Genomic DNA, 15,625 nt, shown 5'->3' with positions numbered 1-15,625 from the left:
TGCTTGATGTATACAAATTAAAAATAAATGATGGGTGGTTTTTAGCTTTTTGTCATTTTTAGTAATTTTCTAATAAAATTTCCCAGAACATCATCAGAATTAAGTAACCCCACTACTATTTCTAGGGGTTGACCTGGATCATAACAAGTTTTCCCACGAGGAACTCCCAGTGACCTTCAGGAAAAGGGTGGGGCCCCGGCCGGAATTGCTTCTTGAGGCTGTCGTGGTCCCCAGGGCCAAGCCACAGGAATCCACGTGGCGGCTCCAAACCCACAGCTGATGCTGCTGCCAAGCCCTCCTTTGGAACCACCCAGAGGACTAGCTGGGTGGGTCACCGTGTGGCCACATACATGTTCCCAGGTGTGTGTGTGTGTGTGTGTGTGTGTAATGTGTGTTTGGGGGGGTACATATATGCGTATGTTTTGTGTGTTGTGTGTATATGTGTGTGCTGTGTGGTGTGGTGGGTGAGTATGTGTATGTGTGTGGGGTGTATATGTGTGTGTGATGCACACTGTGTGTGGTATATGATGTTGTATGTATGGATTGTGTGTGTATATGTGGTGTGTATGTGTGTGGTGTGGTGTTTGGTGTGTATATGTGTGGTGTGTGTATATGTGTGTGATGTGTGTGTATGTAGTGTTTGTACTGTGTATGTGGTGTGTAGTGTGGGGAGTGTGTGTGTGTATGTGATGTGTGTGGGGTATGTGGTGTGTACATATAGTGTCTATGTTGTGTGTGTGTATGCGGTGTGTATGGACTGTGTGTGCATATGTGGCGTGTATGCATGTGGTGTGGTGTTTGTGGATGTGTGTTTAGTGTGTGTATGATATGCATGTGTATGTGTGTGATGTTTGTATTGTGTATGTGGTGTGGTATGGGTGTGGTATGCGTAGTGTATTGTGTATGTGTGTAGTGTGTATGTGTGTGTGGTGTATGTGTGATGTATGTGTGCACACATGTGTGGTGTGTGTGTGTAGTATATATATGTGGGGGGTGTAATGTGTGTGTGTGTGTGTGTGTATGTGTGGTGTGTGTATGTGTGTGTCTGTGTTTGTCTTGACCTTACCACTGAATCTCCGGGCAGCGCAGAGGGACATGGGGATGGAGGCAGGAGAGTGGTCAGGAAGGCTTGGTCACTGGGGACAATGCCACCAACAGGGCTGTGCCCTCTTCGATGACTACAAGGCTCAGGTTCAGAGGAAGATGGGCCCAGAGAAATTCCCAGGCTGGATATGCCACCCGGGCATGCCAACAGCCAGCCCCAAAGCCCTTCCCGTGGGTATTCACTAGGTCTTCAAGGGGACAGCCTATTACAGGGGGTTTGAGGTGGACTCTGTTTCTGGCTGAGGAAGACTCTCCGCTGACCCCTGGACCAGCTCCTTCTGGACTGTGCAAAATTGGGACACAAGCCACAGGGCTAAGCCTCCATTTCTGCCTCTCGCCATGGGGATAATAACCCTCTCTCCTATGGACTATTAGCTGCTGCCCTCGCCCCCAGCACTACTCCCAGCACACAGGCCCGTGTCCCCCGGCATGCAGAGTCCACACCTACCAGCCCCTTTGCTCTCGCTGCTGCCTCGGCCTGGAACTCTGGGCCCACAAATCTCGATGTGGACCATGGTTTCATGTCATTCCAAGCTCAACTCGATTTTTCTCTTCTCAGAGAGGCCTTCCTGTGATCTCCCCTCCTGTGACTCTTCCTCACGTGGCCCTGCTTTACTGTCTTCACAGCACTCACCACCACAGGAACTCACCCTGCCCACTGACTTCACCTGTTTATCAAACAGGTGAATAGATATCACTCCATCTATCTCCTTTCCTTTCCCGAAAGTGTCACCCTAAAAGTAGGCTCATCGATGTCTCACCCACCGTTGTAATCCCATGCCTCAGAGGAGATGTCTGGGAGATAATAGGGGATCAACAAATATATGTTGAAAAAACAAGAGAATAATATATATAAAGAGTCTTTAAAAGCCCAACTGTTGTGGAATGGTATCTGTAAGGCCTGTCTGGTCCACCCCTAATCGTGTAGATAACTTGTGTTACTTACTGAAAATGTTTCGCATAACAAAGAGAAAAAAGTACAGAAGAGATTTTGAAGGGAACCTAGTAATTCACTCCTTTAGATGGTGAAGTGGTCTGTCGACAGCCACAATGAAAAGCCAGGGACAGCCTCTCAGCACCTGGCCTCCAGCCTAATCTCACTTATCATCACAGCAAAGGAGTCTGGGAGGAGGGACTGACCCCACATCCAGGCAGCTGAGACTTGGGGTGCTGAACGAATGCACAGAGTCACAAACGGATCAAAATGCAGAGCTAGGGTGTAGATGCAGACATTTTTCCAGTGAGAACTGTAAGTGAACAAAGTTAATCTCCCCCTCACACGAAAAACGCATCTCTCCTCCTCTTCCTCTCTCTCTCTGTCATAGTGGTAAGTATAATATCCAGTCATCAAATTCTCATTGGAACAGCACTGTAGCTAAGGATGAAGACACCAGCAACAGAGACAGGGACAGAGGGAGACCATGTGTCATGTGCAAGGCACCACAGGAGCCTGGGAGAGGCCTCTTGTTGGCCCTAATCCACACTAACAACTCAGCCCAATTGTCCAAGAGCTAAAAGACAGGACCCGGAAGGTGCCTCCTGCCCGTGGGGAGATGGGAGTGAGGACCACCAGAGAGTGTCCCCAAAATAGCAGTAGGTGGAGGCTCTCGCAGCTGCGGCCGGCTGGCATTCCACAGGTTCACTGACGGACACCCGATAAGCTATAAAAAGGTTGTTTTGTGGCCAAGCCAGAGCCCGGGGTGGAGAAGGCTCTTAATTATAGCCGATGCTCTGGGGTTGGCCCCATCTGAGCCTCCGCCCCACACACTGCAGGAAGCCAGGCTGAGACGGAGTCCCCAGGGAATCTGGTCAAGCCAAAAGAGGAGAGGCAGGAGTCGATATAGTGACACGGAGGAGCCTCTGGGTACGAGCCCGAGGCCAGGGGACACTGAGCCACATGCCATCGCAGACCTTAGGGGAGGCCACTGGGAGTGACCATGGAGGGCGGGACACCAGAAATACATCTCTAGTAACAGTGGCTGTTTGCTATTGTTGCTGTTGGTATTCCATTCATGTTTGCAGGTATTATTTTCCATTTATAAAATGGGGGGTAATGATTACTTCAAGTACCACGAGCTTCACTCAGTTATTTGACAAACAGCCATTGGTCACCATGTGCTAGTCAGGCCTGTGCTAGGCGCTGGGAGAGGTTCAATAATTAGATAGCCAATCAGATTACAGAAGGGTAGCTGGAAAGGACTCAGACTCTCAGGCAGTGGATTCTGAACCTAACGAAGAGTTTACCACCTGGTTCCCTGTGATCCTGGGTGAGCCATCTGCCCTCTCTGTACCTCAGTTCCATCGCTGATAGAATAGGAAGAATCAGAAAGCTTATTTAGGGGATTGGAGTGAGACTTCAACCACAGGGTGGATCTAAAGATGCTTCCTAAGTATCATAACTCACCAGTAAGAAGTCAGGACCTGGGGTCACACAGAACAGGGTCAAACTCCCGGTTCTGCTCCTTGCCAGCTGGGCCACCTTGGGGAGTAACTCTAACCCAGTCGCCTCACCAGTAAGTCAGGAGTAATCCCAGTGCAACCTCCAACACAGGTGTTGCACATATTAACTCAGATAATGGATGTAAGCATAGGGCAAATCCCAAATGTGCTAGAAAAAATAAATCTGCAGTTATGAGTTAGGTGGTAGGATATGCAGCTGGAATTCTAATGAAGCTCTTAGCAGAGTGTTGAATGAAGGCATCTTGAGGTCCTGAGAAGCGGAAGGACAGGTTGGATCCACGGGTGGCCTAGGAGTGTTCAGACAGAGAGGCTTCTGCAATGGTCACCCCAAAGAAATTCTGCCCAATTCCAGGCCTGTTCCTATTCCCACGTCGCCCCCTCCTCTGCTCACACGGTCACTCTCAGCTGAGTTTCCTCAACTGTACTGGAGGCTGCTGCACGTCCCCTGGACACTAGCCTCTCACTTCCTGTGCGCTGACCTAGGATTCAGCTCCCCCTCTGAAGAGCAGCCCCGGGGAGCCTACTGTCCCTCAGAGCTGCCCATCCTCCCTTCTGTAGCCAAGCTGGATGGAAAGCATGGGCTCTGGAAGCAATTGTTATCAGTTTCATCGGCAGCATCAGTATCACAAGAGAGAGAGAAGAAAGAGAAGGGGGAGGAGGAGGAAGGGGGGCATGAAGAGCCTCATACGTAATGTTAAATTTTCTAGTAGCCATATTTAAAAAAAAGTTAAAAGAACCAGGTGAGATTAATTTTAGGAATATACAACATTATTTAACAGTAAATTTCCAAAATATTATCATTTAAATATGTAATCAATATAAAAATATTCATGAAATTCTTTCCTTTTTCATACTAAGTCCACAAAATCCGACGTGTGTGTTACTGGCGGCACTTCTCAGTGTGGACCAGCTCTTGACTGGCCAATGGCCATGGGCTGCCAGTGCAGGTCCGGGGCCTCGGTTTCCCCATGTGCAAATGTCAGCGTCGACACCCACCTCCCAGGGCAGGGTGAGGACGGAGTGAGGGTGTAAGGCGGTCTGTCCACGTCTGGCGCTCAGCGACCGGCAAACTCCCTCCATGCTATTCACCTCGTGGAGTCAGGTCAGGGTCCTCCTCGGCTTTGTCCTACCCTGGGAAGCAGGGTGAGATCTTTGGCATAATTCAGCCTATCCCAACAAGCCTACCTCTTCCAGACCCTCATCAACCTTCAAAATCAAATCATTTGTCTCTGCTCACCAAAATATGGATGAGTTAAATATTTCAGTTATGGTTGGCTATGATTTCAGATTTGCTGAATGTTCTTCTTCACTGCATTTGGGAGGAGGGTAGATCATTGCACAAATACTTCTAATGTGCACATCCCAAAAGCAAGCACAGAATTAACCCCCAGGTCACTGCCCTTGATTTCCTTTAAACAACATTCAGGCAGCCTACATATCTGACTCTGTTCCAGGCACTGGCGTACTGCAAGGAACAGACTTGGCCCTCATGAAGCTCATATTCTTGTGTGCAGAGATAGATCCTAGGCAGATAAACTAACAGATATATAAAGTGGCAGGTGGTAACCAGTGTACACCCTCCACAGTGTAATTATCTGCCACTTTCCTGCTGCCCCAAGCAGACAAAAGCTTCTCAAGGTCAAAAAACATCAGATCCATCACTGTATCCTGTGTACTTGGCATGTGTCCCAGCAGAGGAATTACTCAATGTGTGGTTGTTAAATGAATGGATGGATTGAGTGAAATCAACGGTTACTCCAATGCATAGTTGGGTTGAAGCTGAATGAATGAATGGATTCGATTGAATCCAATGACTGCTACAATGTACGGTTGTTGAATGAATGAATGAATGGGTTGCATAGATTGAACGATTACTACACCAACAAAACCCATATTATTAGTCTATGATTTTCCAGATCATCAATTTGAAGCCCCTATTCAGATAAGCTCCTATTCGGGCTGTGAAGTCACCCACAGGTATCTCCCACGTCCAAGGGATTTCTTGTTGTTTGGGTTTTGTGACGGTCCTTGATTTAATCTTACTACATGCATTTCAACATGTTACTCTTTGCTATTTTGTTTTGTTTTGCTTTGCTTCTAATTGAAGCGATTGTGAGGGGATTTCTTTTCGTTTGTCACCAGAATAGAGCAGGCCCTCATCAGCTCACAGCTGTATTTACAAAAACGGATTCCTGTCAGATGACTGAGCATAACTCGAATCTTACATCTATTCAGGCATTTGGAGAAGCCTGGCTCCAGGGAGTCCATGAGTTCCTCCTAACGATGTCATGGTGGACCTGTGGTGTTCCGGGCTGGCCTGTATGTTCCCCTTCTCTTGGTTACAGCCCCCCAGTTTTCCTTCATGGATCAAACCCCTGTCCTTGAGGGAGTGGGGGTGGTAACTAACTCCACTCCCAACTGTTGCACAGGGTCATGTGGTTTAGGCCCCAAATTGTAAGCCTGTGTCCACTCCTAGGCTGCAGGGATTGGTCGGGAAAGAGTTACAGGGCTTACACCATCCCATCAGATTGAATCCACACCTTCTGGGTTAGAGTTTCCTCTCCTCCTGGGTCTGAATTCTCACAAAGCCCTAAGATTCACTGGGAGCTGTCTTGGGTTGGCAGCCCCAGTTTGCCCTCACACATCCCTTCTCTCCTCAGCCTGGGAGGCTGGCCGCTGTGACTGCATCACTGGGCTCCTTTGTGGGCTGGTATCAGACAGGATCAGGCTAATGGGAGGCATCAGCCAAGCCGGAGGGGACAGAGGGCAGGGGCTTCTTTCCTGCTCCCTCCAGGAGGGTATAGTGGAGACAGTAGCTGTATTCCTCCATGAGGTGACTATGGCTTCTGTCAGGCAGCCCCTCCCCATCCCCACAGGGCTTTTATAACACTTCCTTCCTTTCTATCAGCTGGCTTTCTCCCCATGCTAGTTCCCGGTGCCTCAGTATCCCTCACTGACCTCACTCTTCTCTAAACAGAACATTCATCAATGTCCCTTCAGTGGAAACCGTGCACTGCTGGGACCCAGACACACAAGTCTGCCAAAAACAGACTTCTACTGAAAGAAGGAAAAAGACTTCTTCAAGAAAGAAGCTAGAAATGGGGAGAGTGGAATGAGCACTGATGTCATCATTTGAGGCTGCCTGACCACCGACCTTTTCATCATGTGTGATGCCCATTTGCTGCATTCTGTAAGCCAGGTACACTGGGATTCTCCATTCTCCGTGATTGAAAGCATTGTCCCGATTCAGAGCCAAGGTCAGTGATGGTGAAATCTGTGTTTGGGGGGCACAATGGGATGAGACCAGCACATGGAGGCTGAAGGCCTGGATTCTGCCGTTTTATTAACTGGGCAGCATGTTCCAGTGACTTGAACTCCCTGGGGTTGTCCCTGCCATTCCCAGAACCATCCCTGGGCACAGAAGTTCTTCAAAATCTAGATTCTGCCCTAAGATCTAGAACCAGCCTGAACCAAGGCTGGCAGGATGCCAAATGCCAGTGGGTAGGATCTAGAAGTAGCCTTGCTTCCCAGGGCCCTGCATAAAGGCATTCTGGGATGACACCTAGGTGCTCATTGACCCTGGGCCACCACATTGGCTTTCTGCCTCTTGGCTGTGACCCCATGTCTGGCTCTTGTTGGCCCGGATTTCAGGTCAGCACACACCTAGATCAATTCTTAGCCTTAGCCCTGCCTGGGCTGTCTCTCTTCCCTTATTCCTCTTTCCCAGCTTGGCCCCATCACCACTCTGACCTACTGCTGAGGACCGGGGAGGCCTTGCAGTGTGCCTTCCAGGATCTCAGCATTCTGAATGCTCTTATCTGTAACAGGAAATCATCTTTATCTTATGAGGTTGTAATGAGGGTCAAACAAAGTCCTTTATGGAAAGTGCATGGCCAGTTCCTCACATTCTATAGGGGAAGTTGCCTTCACTTAGCCCTCTGGGCATCGATTTCCTCATCTGTAAAATGGGCCTAGCCAACAATGCTCCATGTCTCCAACACTGTTCTCTGAATTTCTCTAGCAGTATTATACAGCGTCTCCCTTTTTTCCTGCCATCCTGTCAGTATTTCATCCTCACACGGATTGAACTATATCATCCTACTGCACAAAACCTTCTAACGCCTCCCCTTAGCACACAAGGCCCTCCTTTATCGAGACCTGACAATTGGACAAAGCCACCAATCCCCACGCTCCTCCTTTACCCCGGCCACATGGGCCTGTTATAGTTCATTGACTGTGTCGTGCCATCCCTCAATCCCGCCACCTCGTCCTGCAGCTCATGCTTGTCCTTCTAATGCGTCTAAGCACCACCTCCTCCAGGAAGCCCTCCTTCATTCTCAGGGTCACCATCCACCACAACCACAGCAGGACCCTGCCCATGAGGCTCTGTGGCACCTTTGTTAAAGTCACCCTCACCACGTCATATTCCTTTTTATGTGTCTTTTTCGACATCTAGACTATGAACACACTGAGAGCAAGGGCTGTGTCTTATCCTTGCTATAGACACAGAAATCATCACAAGGCAGCACAAAAAGTAGATCCCAGTAAGTGTCTGTGAGTAAATCAGTGGAGATTAAGTGAGCCAACACAGAAAAAAGAGTCACAGAGTGGTAAAAAAAACGAGGGCATCCAGTCTGGGACATGGTTTAGCTGTTTTCTCACTGGGCTGCAAGCCAGGCCATCCCTGGGACAAGGCCCTGCTGTTCTGCCAAGTCACGCCGGGCTACTCCCACAACCAGCCCCTCCTCCACTGCCCCGGCCCCAAGGCTTCTCTGCCCTGAGCACAGTGTGACCCTCTGGGCTTCCCCTACCCAGCATGACTCAGTCCCTCACAAAAGTCAGCAAGACAGAGACTGAGACTCTGCTCTCAGCTCCCTCCCCCTGCTAGTCCTGCAGGCGGAAGTTATCCAGCACTGATTGTGACCCAAAAAGGAAGCGTTGACCCAATGAAGCAGGCAGAGGTGTAAGCTGGAGAAACTCACTTCACCCTGCCTGTCCTGGGGAAGGGGCTGGCCTCAGAATGACCCCTCTAGGGCCTTGGAGGTCAGCCTTCCAGGTCAGAGCCCCAGGGGCCAAAAGGTCTCAGTCTGCTGTCCATCTTCCCCTCCTCCCTCTCCCATCCCCCATCCCCAGCCACAGGCAATAGATTCCAGACAAACGAGTTAGAGACCTTGGGTTATCTCAGAGGGCACCAGGTCAACAGCCTTGGCCTCTGGGATAAGCAGCGCCCGGCTGTCTCTATATGGCTGACTCAGGGTCGCTGGGTTCCTGAAGCCTGTCTGGGCTCATGTTCTCACGTGATCTCTCATTGCAACTGCTCAGGAGAAGAAAAGGCCCAAATATCTTTCACCTTCTGTACAGCGGCTTTAGTGAGGCCTTTGCATGCACTGCTCTGATCTCAACAGCCCTGGGAGGTAAGTAGGTGTTTTCCTATTGCAGAAATGAACACAGGACTGGGAGACATTTACCCAGTCTCCGAGGGTGGATGGGGTTTAGAGCCCAGCCCTCTTTAATTTCCTTTCCACTTCTGCTGCCCTATCTGGGTGATAGACACCGCTGGGTGTAGGTGTAAGAATGCTACCAGCATTCTTACATAACTGAGCCTGGAATGGTGGCCTCCCGCCCACTCAGGCCACCTGCTAGTTGTGTGGCTCAGGCTCCCTTGACCTGGCCGCTTGGCTCCTCTGCTCAGGGGGCTGCTGCTGCTCTGGGCCGCTGGTCCTCACACCCTTGGTAGGTGGCCAGAGCCCCGCGAGGCAGCAGGTCGCACACTCACTCTCACACAGGCGGCGTCTCAGCTTGCCCCGGATCTTGTCGATGGCGTTAAAGTCGGACACGTGGAAGATGTGGGCGGACTTGGGCTCCGAGGCCATCTCCTCCAGCTCCTCCTTCAGCGCCTCTCCGACACCCACAGCGAAGATGCGGATGCCGGCCCGGTGGGCGGTGGCCGCAGCGTCCAGCACCAGGTCCTGGCTGCGGCCGTCCGTCAGGAGGATGGCCACCTGCTTGAAGGCGCGGTCGCCGGGGCGGCCGCCGGCCTGCGGCGAGAAGCTGTGGCGGGTGATGTACCGCAGCGCGTCGCCCGTGTTGGTGTTGCCGCCGTGGTAGGCCAGGTGCCGCGCCGCTGCCTTGACCGCCTCCCGCGACCCGAAGAGGCCCAGCTCGAAGGCGGTTGTGGGCCGGTCGCTGTAGCGCACGACCCCTACGCGTGTGCGGTCGGCACCCACCTCGAAGGTGTCCACCAGGTTGGCCACCCACTGCCGGACCTTCTCAAAGTCCTCCTTGCCCACGCTGGAGGAGGTGTCCAAGAGGAAGACCAGATCATAGTGAACGGTTTTGCAACCTGCAGGGGCGAGAGAGAGGATACAAGAGCCAATTGGTTGTGGAAAGAGGGCACTGTCCTTGGGACCTAGAGGTGTGATCACTGGGGTCACAGGCACCTGCCTAAAACACCTGTCCATCTGCCTCCCACTGGCTGGGGGCCTAACGTGGCTGCCTTAAAACTCCAAACTTCAGTTTCCTAACTGTCACCTGATGATAACTGTCCCCAAGGTTGCTGTGACATTGAGCTGACAATATATAATTTTATATAAAAATGATTAACATTCATGGAACGCCACTGTGCCAATTTCTTTACATACTTTTACTTTGGTTACAAAGTGACTTCATTATTTTTCAAAGCTACTACAAATAATGCATGCCCATTTCAAAAAAAGCCGAGAAAAAACTGTTTTAAATGCTCATATTCCCATCTGCACAGAGATAATCACCATTAACCCACGGTGTGTATACCTAATTATTTTCTATTTCCACATAGTTATTGATGGAAGTGAGAGTGTGGCAGACACGCTGACATATAAGCTGTTTTCCTCTCATCCAGCAATATGCTGGAAACTCACTTCCAGTGTGACAATGCCGGTTTCCACGGCTGCAGAGTCCACTGCATGGATGAACATAATTTATTTGGCCAGTGTTCTCCTGTGGGATGTTTAAACAGTTTACAGTATTGCACTATTAGAATTCATATAAAATATATTGCATTCATATATTTTTAAATATAAATCTTTATAAATTCTCTAATGCTTTATAAAAATGTTTATATTTTTATAAATATAAATTTTATATGAAGTATACAACACTTCTGATTAAATAAAACACAGCACTGTATAATTTATTTCTGACCCACAGGGCAACCCAGTGCCAAGAGATTGCTCATCTTCATTTCACAATTAGATCACAGGAGGAAAAGTGTTTTCTAAACTCCAAAGTACTGCACACGTGTAAACGGGAACTCTCAAGAAGTCCCGGGCTGGACTCTTCCAGAATCTGGGGCTTGGTCACGTCAACAGTAGCAGTTGACCAGGCCTCCGGGGAATGCCTAGCACAAACATTTGGCTAGTAAAAACAAAATAAAAACAAACAAAGAAAAAAACCCATTTTGCTAAACTATCCGATTGGCAGAAATCAAATAGACCATGGGAACCAGCGAGAACGTGAGGAGAATGCGTTTGCCTGCTTGGCAAGTGGCCGTGGGGTTTTTCACACCCATTTTCAGGGTTCTAAAAGCCTTATAAAGGAGAGTATCTTTTGATCCACCAATTCCAACTTTAGTGATTTACCCTAAGAAAACAAGCAGATAAATGAAAGAAAAAAAAATGTATAATGAAATTCATGGCAGCATTGCCAAGCAAAATCCTGGAGACAATCTACCTGATCAGCCATACGGAGCTACTTAAATAACAACCATCCTGTGTTCGTACAGCGGAAGCCAGGCAGCCTGACAGCGAGGGCTGTAAAGGAATCCTTATTTACCAACATGGATACACTGTCCAATACATTGCTGGGTGTGAAATGTTGTGTGTGTCTATGTGTGAGATTGTGTATGCGTGCATGAGAGAACCTGGGAAAGAAACATTGCTTACCTCTGATAAGCAGAACCATGAGTGAATTTTATTATTTTGCATTTCTGATTTTATATTCACAATGAATTAAGTTAAAAAAACAGAAAAACAATAAAGCTGTATGTATGTACACACACACAGATTCTTCCCCATCCCGCCCTGAGCCACTGCCACGGTTGAATTTTCCGCAACTATTTTGCCTCTAGTTTTTAAAATCCAAGTTACAATCTGCCTGTTGGGAGCTGAGGCAAACCCTGCCTTCGCAGGATTGATCCCTAACAGGATTAGAGCTGCTGGAGTGTGTTGGCCCAGATGTGTGGACTCCGAGTTAATTCCTGGGGAGGTTTTCTCCCTGAAACAAAAGGTCATCCTTTTGTCTTTGGGACAATAATGTCCCAGCCTGTCCAGGATAATTGCTGCTGCGGGCCCGGCCTGTGGCTGTAATCCTTGAGCAAATTTGTTTTAAGGCTTCAGAAGTTTCATTTGTTCAAAAGCTCTTACCCAGGGGCCCTTTGGAGCTCTGGGTACACTTTCTCCTGGAGACCAGGGAACAGACTGGATCGTGGGCATGTGAGGGTTAAGTGTGATGTTGTAGGAAGGGCCCTGACCCTGGGCCCGGTGCCCTGGCTTCTGGCCTCAGCTCTGCCACAGGCAAGGGCCGTGTGAGCCCTGGCAGCTGACCGCTTCCCTCTGGGCCACCATTTTCCACTCTGAAATACTGTCTTTCCAGCTAGCTGGGCTTTGAGAGGCTCAGGCAAAGTAGAATACACAAGAGAACTTTGCAAAAACCAGGTAGAAGCACAAGCCTTCAGGGTTTTTTGTTTGTTTTTTCTTTGCAGGCTCGGGAAAAAAAGTGTGGGCTTTGGTGCAGCACTTCCTGTGTTCTCCCAGCCTCACCTGGGGTGGTGGTGGTGGGGCTTTGGGCTTGTCTTTACCTCAGTTCCTCATCTGCAAAATGGGGGCAGCGTTTTACATCCAGCCATCTTGTGACAGGCCTCTCCCTACCGCCTTGTGGGCAGTCCATAAGCATCCCGCCCCTCTGTGTGCTGAGGACCCCCACGCACAAGCTCTGTGCTGGGTGCTGTGAAAGGGACCCGCTTGTGCCCCTGACCTCTCCTTTATGTCTCCGCACTGACAGTGCCTTCTCCCAGGAGGCCCTCAGACAGGGGAGCAAAACCATCCTGTCTGTCTCACCCCCTTCTGCCCCTGGGCCTCCTCTTCTCCAGCAAACTCTCCCACTTCCTCTGTCTACTGTAGATGCATGTTCTCCTGGCTGTCATGGCCACCTTTCCTGGCTAGACTCCAGTGTGTCCATTCCCCCTGAAATGGCCCCAAAGCCTACACAGGACAGGACAACACAATAGGATCCTGCCCACTGCCCCCTAAACCCTATAGGCCCTTGAGAGAGACAAGCTCACAACACATTATATGATTGGCTCAAGATGTGCGTTCAGACAGCTCGTTCTCTCTGTTTCACACACACACTCTCACACAATCTCTTACAACACTCTCACACACTCATACACACACACTCTCTCACACACATGCTCACACACTCACACACACAAATGCCCTTGCTGGACAACTGCGTATTACACACATTGGCTGGAGGATAGCTGGCACCCACACTTGTTGGATGACTGGTGTGTGACCACTCTCTCTCACACGCTGCCCGTCACTAACTTACTCACAGGCACACACTCACACTCCACACACACGCATGAATGTGCACACTGACTGCTATGTCTTCAGCCTGGCACAGCCCATGATGGCCTCACCTGCCCTCTGGGCCTGACAGCCGCCGTCCCCACTCCATAGCAGCAGCATCCAGAGAAGGCAGACCATTACGGTGCTCCCTCGCAGGCTGGCCATGGCTCTCTTGTGCTTGGGGAGAAGCATTTCTTGGCCAGGAAGAGACACCGTTAGGGTCTACCGGAGCATTTCCTATATGGAGAAAGACACACCTTTATAGAAAGGACCTCGAGCAGAGAAGCCACAAGAAGCAACCTTTGGGCCCAACGTGGAGGAATTCCCCCAGACCCAGCCTCCCAACTTGTCTTCATTCCTCAGACTCGACTCTTCTCACAGCCAACAGTGTGACCTTCTAAAGAGCCCAGCCCAGTGGTACCCCCCATTCAGTGATTCATCCACCTATCCCCCCATCCATCAATTAGCAAATGTGTATTGAGGACCTGCAGGCCCCATCATTACTGCCTACCTAGGACCATACATGTGGCACCAGCACCATTGTTTTGATCCTATTTTCTACCTTTGGACATTTAATAGGCTGTTTTATTTGTTTAGTATGTTATAAGAGGGCATCTTTGTACCTAAGTCTTTGCCCATATTTAATTATTTTCTTAGGGCAGGCTTGTAGGAAAATATTTAGGGTGTCATAGGAGTTTTGAAAGATTCCCGACACAGATTATCAAACTGCTTTCCAAAAAGGTTATATCTGTTTCCACTGCCCCCAGCAGTAGAGGAGGGGGTATGGGAACCCTCTCTCCACATTCCTGGCTGCATGGAGGATTGTCATTCCTTCAACCTTTGCCAACTCAACAGGAGAGATATTGTTTCTTGCTTTCTATGCATTTCTTTGCATCCATGAGGTTTATTAGTGAAGTGTATTTCCCCTCCTGTATATTTTATTTTCATGTGGATGTCTATTTCAAAAAGTATTTGTCACTGTTAAAGTCAAGATCCAGGAAAGGGGAAACAGTTTATAGACTTCAACATTAATTTATTTACTCAACAAATATTTGCCAGTGGCCCTAATGTGCCAGGTGCTAAGTGCAGGCAGATCAATGGCACCTCGCCACCTGCGAGGGCACTCACTGACACCTGAGAGACAGGTAAGACACAGGCCAGGGCAAGGTAGGATGAAATGAGCACTGGTGGAGCGAGACACAGGGGGTTATAGGAGCACTGAGGGGCAAGGTTAGGCTTCCATGACTAGTGATGGCCAAGTCAAGCTTGGAAGCTGAGTAGGACTCAGTCAGATGAAAGGCAGGTGATCACTTCAGGCAGAGGGTACAGCATCTGCAAAACCCGAGAGGGGAGCCAGGGTACAGTACTAGGGAAGCTCCCTGTCAGGACAGGTGTGTGCACTGCTCTCAGGACAGGTACCCGAATTCTACACTCTGGTCCCTACCACCCTCAAGGCAAAGTGCACTCATCTTACCAGGGCACTAACAGCCACCTCGTAAGTGCACAGGGTCTAACAGCCCAAATGACAATACTCTGAGAGTAGCAGGAGTCAGCCACAGGAGCAAAAAGAAAGGCAATGTCCCAAAACGGCACACATAGGGGCAGAGGCCAACGTCAGGGATCAGAGGGTCCGGGGGGAGGAGGGACACAGAATCTTAGCAAGTCAAGCGGGCTTCCCAACCCTCTCATCCTTCAAAACCATATGAAAGCAAGGACTTGTCTGTCTTGTTCATTCTCTTGCCCAGCGTCTAGAACAGTTCCTGGCACACAGTAGTCACTTAACAAATAAATATTAGATTTGTTAATGAATGATAAATGGCCAGCATCTGCTGCTATCATATTATCTTATTATCTAAATGTGGCTAGGAGCTATTCATTAGAGGAACATAGACATTAACAAAAAGTTATGAAAGTAATTGAATAACTACCATGTATTATGCACCAGGCACTTTCTGATTATTACATAAGCTCATGTGACTCTTCAAGGCAGGTTTCCTCATTTCCATTTGGTGAAGGAGGGGACTTAGATGGAAAGAAGTTACATATCTCTCCACAGGTCACCCAGCTGGCCAGAGGAGGGACTGGGACTCGAACCCAGACTCTTCTAGTCACTGAGCCCACACTATTTCCATGATCTCCATGGATACAGCAAATCCAAATATTAGAAACAACTATTGAGCCATTATTTTTTCATGAAATAAGATGGCAGACAGGGGAGATAAAATGGTAACAGCCATAGTCGTTCAGTATTTTCTAGGGCTAAAAAATTTGATAATTTTCCTCATTGTGGAAACTGGGCTTTATCCAAGTTGTACTCTCCAGATTTTCAGAGAAAATCTTGGTCATGTATCTTGCCAAATACACACACACAAAAGAGAAAACTACAAACCAATAACCCTTATGAATGTAGATGCAAAAATACTTCACAAAAGACTAGCAAATTAAATAAAGCA

The 15,625-nt window shown here is 49.0% G+C and overlaps 1 protein-coding gene across 2 annotated transcripts in view; it reads right to left on the bottom strand.

Annotated features, from left to right (window-relative positions):
* COL22A1 (collagen type XXII alpha 1 chain) overlaps nucleotides 1–13,390 on the bottom strand; it is a 263,198-nt gene extending 249,808 nt beyond the window's left edge. For both annotated transcript variants that reach the window (XM_004431045.3, XM_087447112.1), the window contains exons 1-2: nucleotides 13,244–13,390; nucleotides 9,341–9,907 (exon numbers count right to left, since the gene is read on the bottom strand). In XM_004431045.3, the coding sequence (XP_004431102.2) occupies nucleotides 9,341–9,907; nucleotides 13,244–13,364 (688 nt within the window). In that variant the 5' untranslated portion in view covers nucleotides 13,365–13,390. The remainder of the gene's footprint in view (nucleotides 1–9,340; nucleotides 9,908–13,243) is intronic.
* Nucleotides 13,391–15,625: the final 2,235 nt, after the last annotated feature.

The sequence above is a fragment of the Ceratotherium simum genome, chromosome 23 (assembly GCF_057802395.1).
Source record: "Ceratotherium simum simum isolate JZ-2026a chromosome 23, ASM5780239v1, whole genome shotgun sequence".
NCBI classification, from domain to species: domain Eukaryota; kingdom Metazoa; phylum Chordata; class Mammalia; order Perissodactyla; family Rhinocerotidae; genus Ceratotherium; species Ceratotherium simum.
This window is presented reverse-complemented; position numbering and strand designations above follow the sequence as displayed.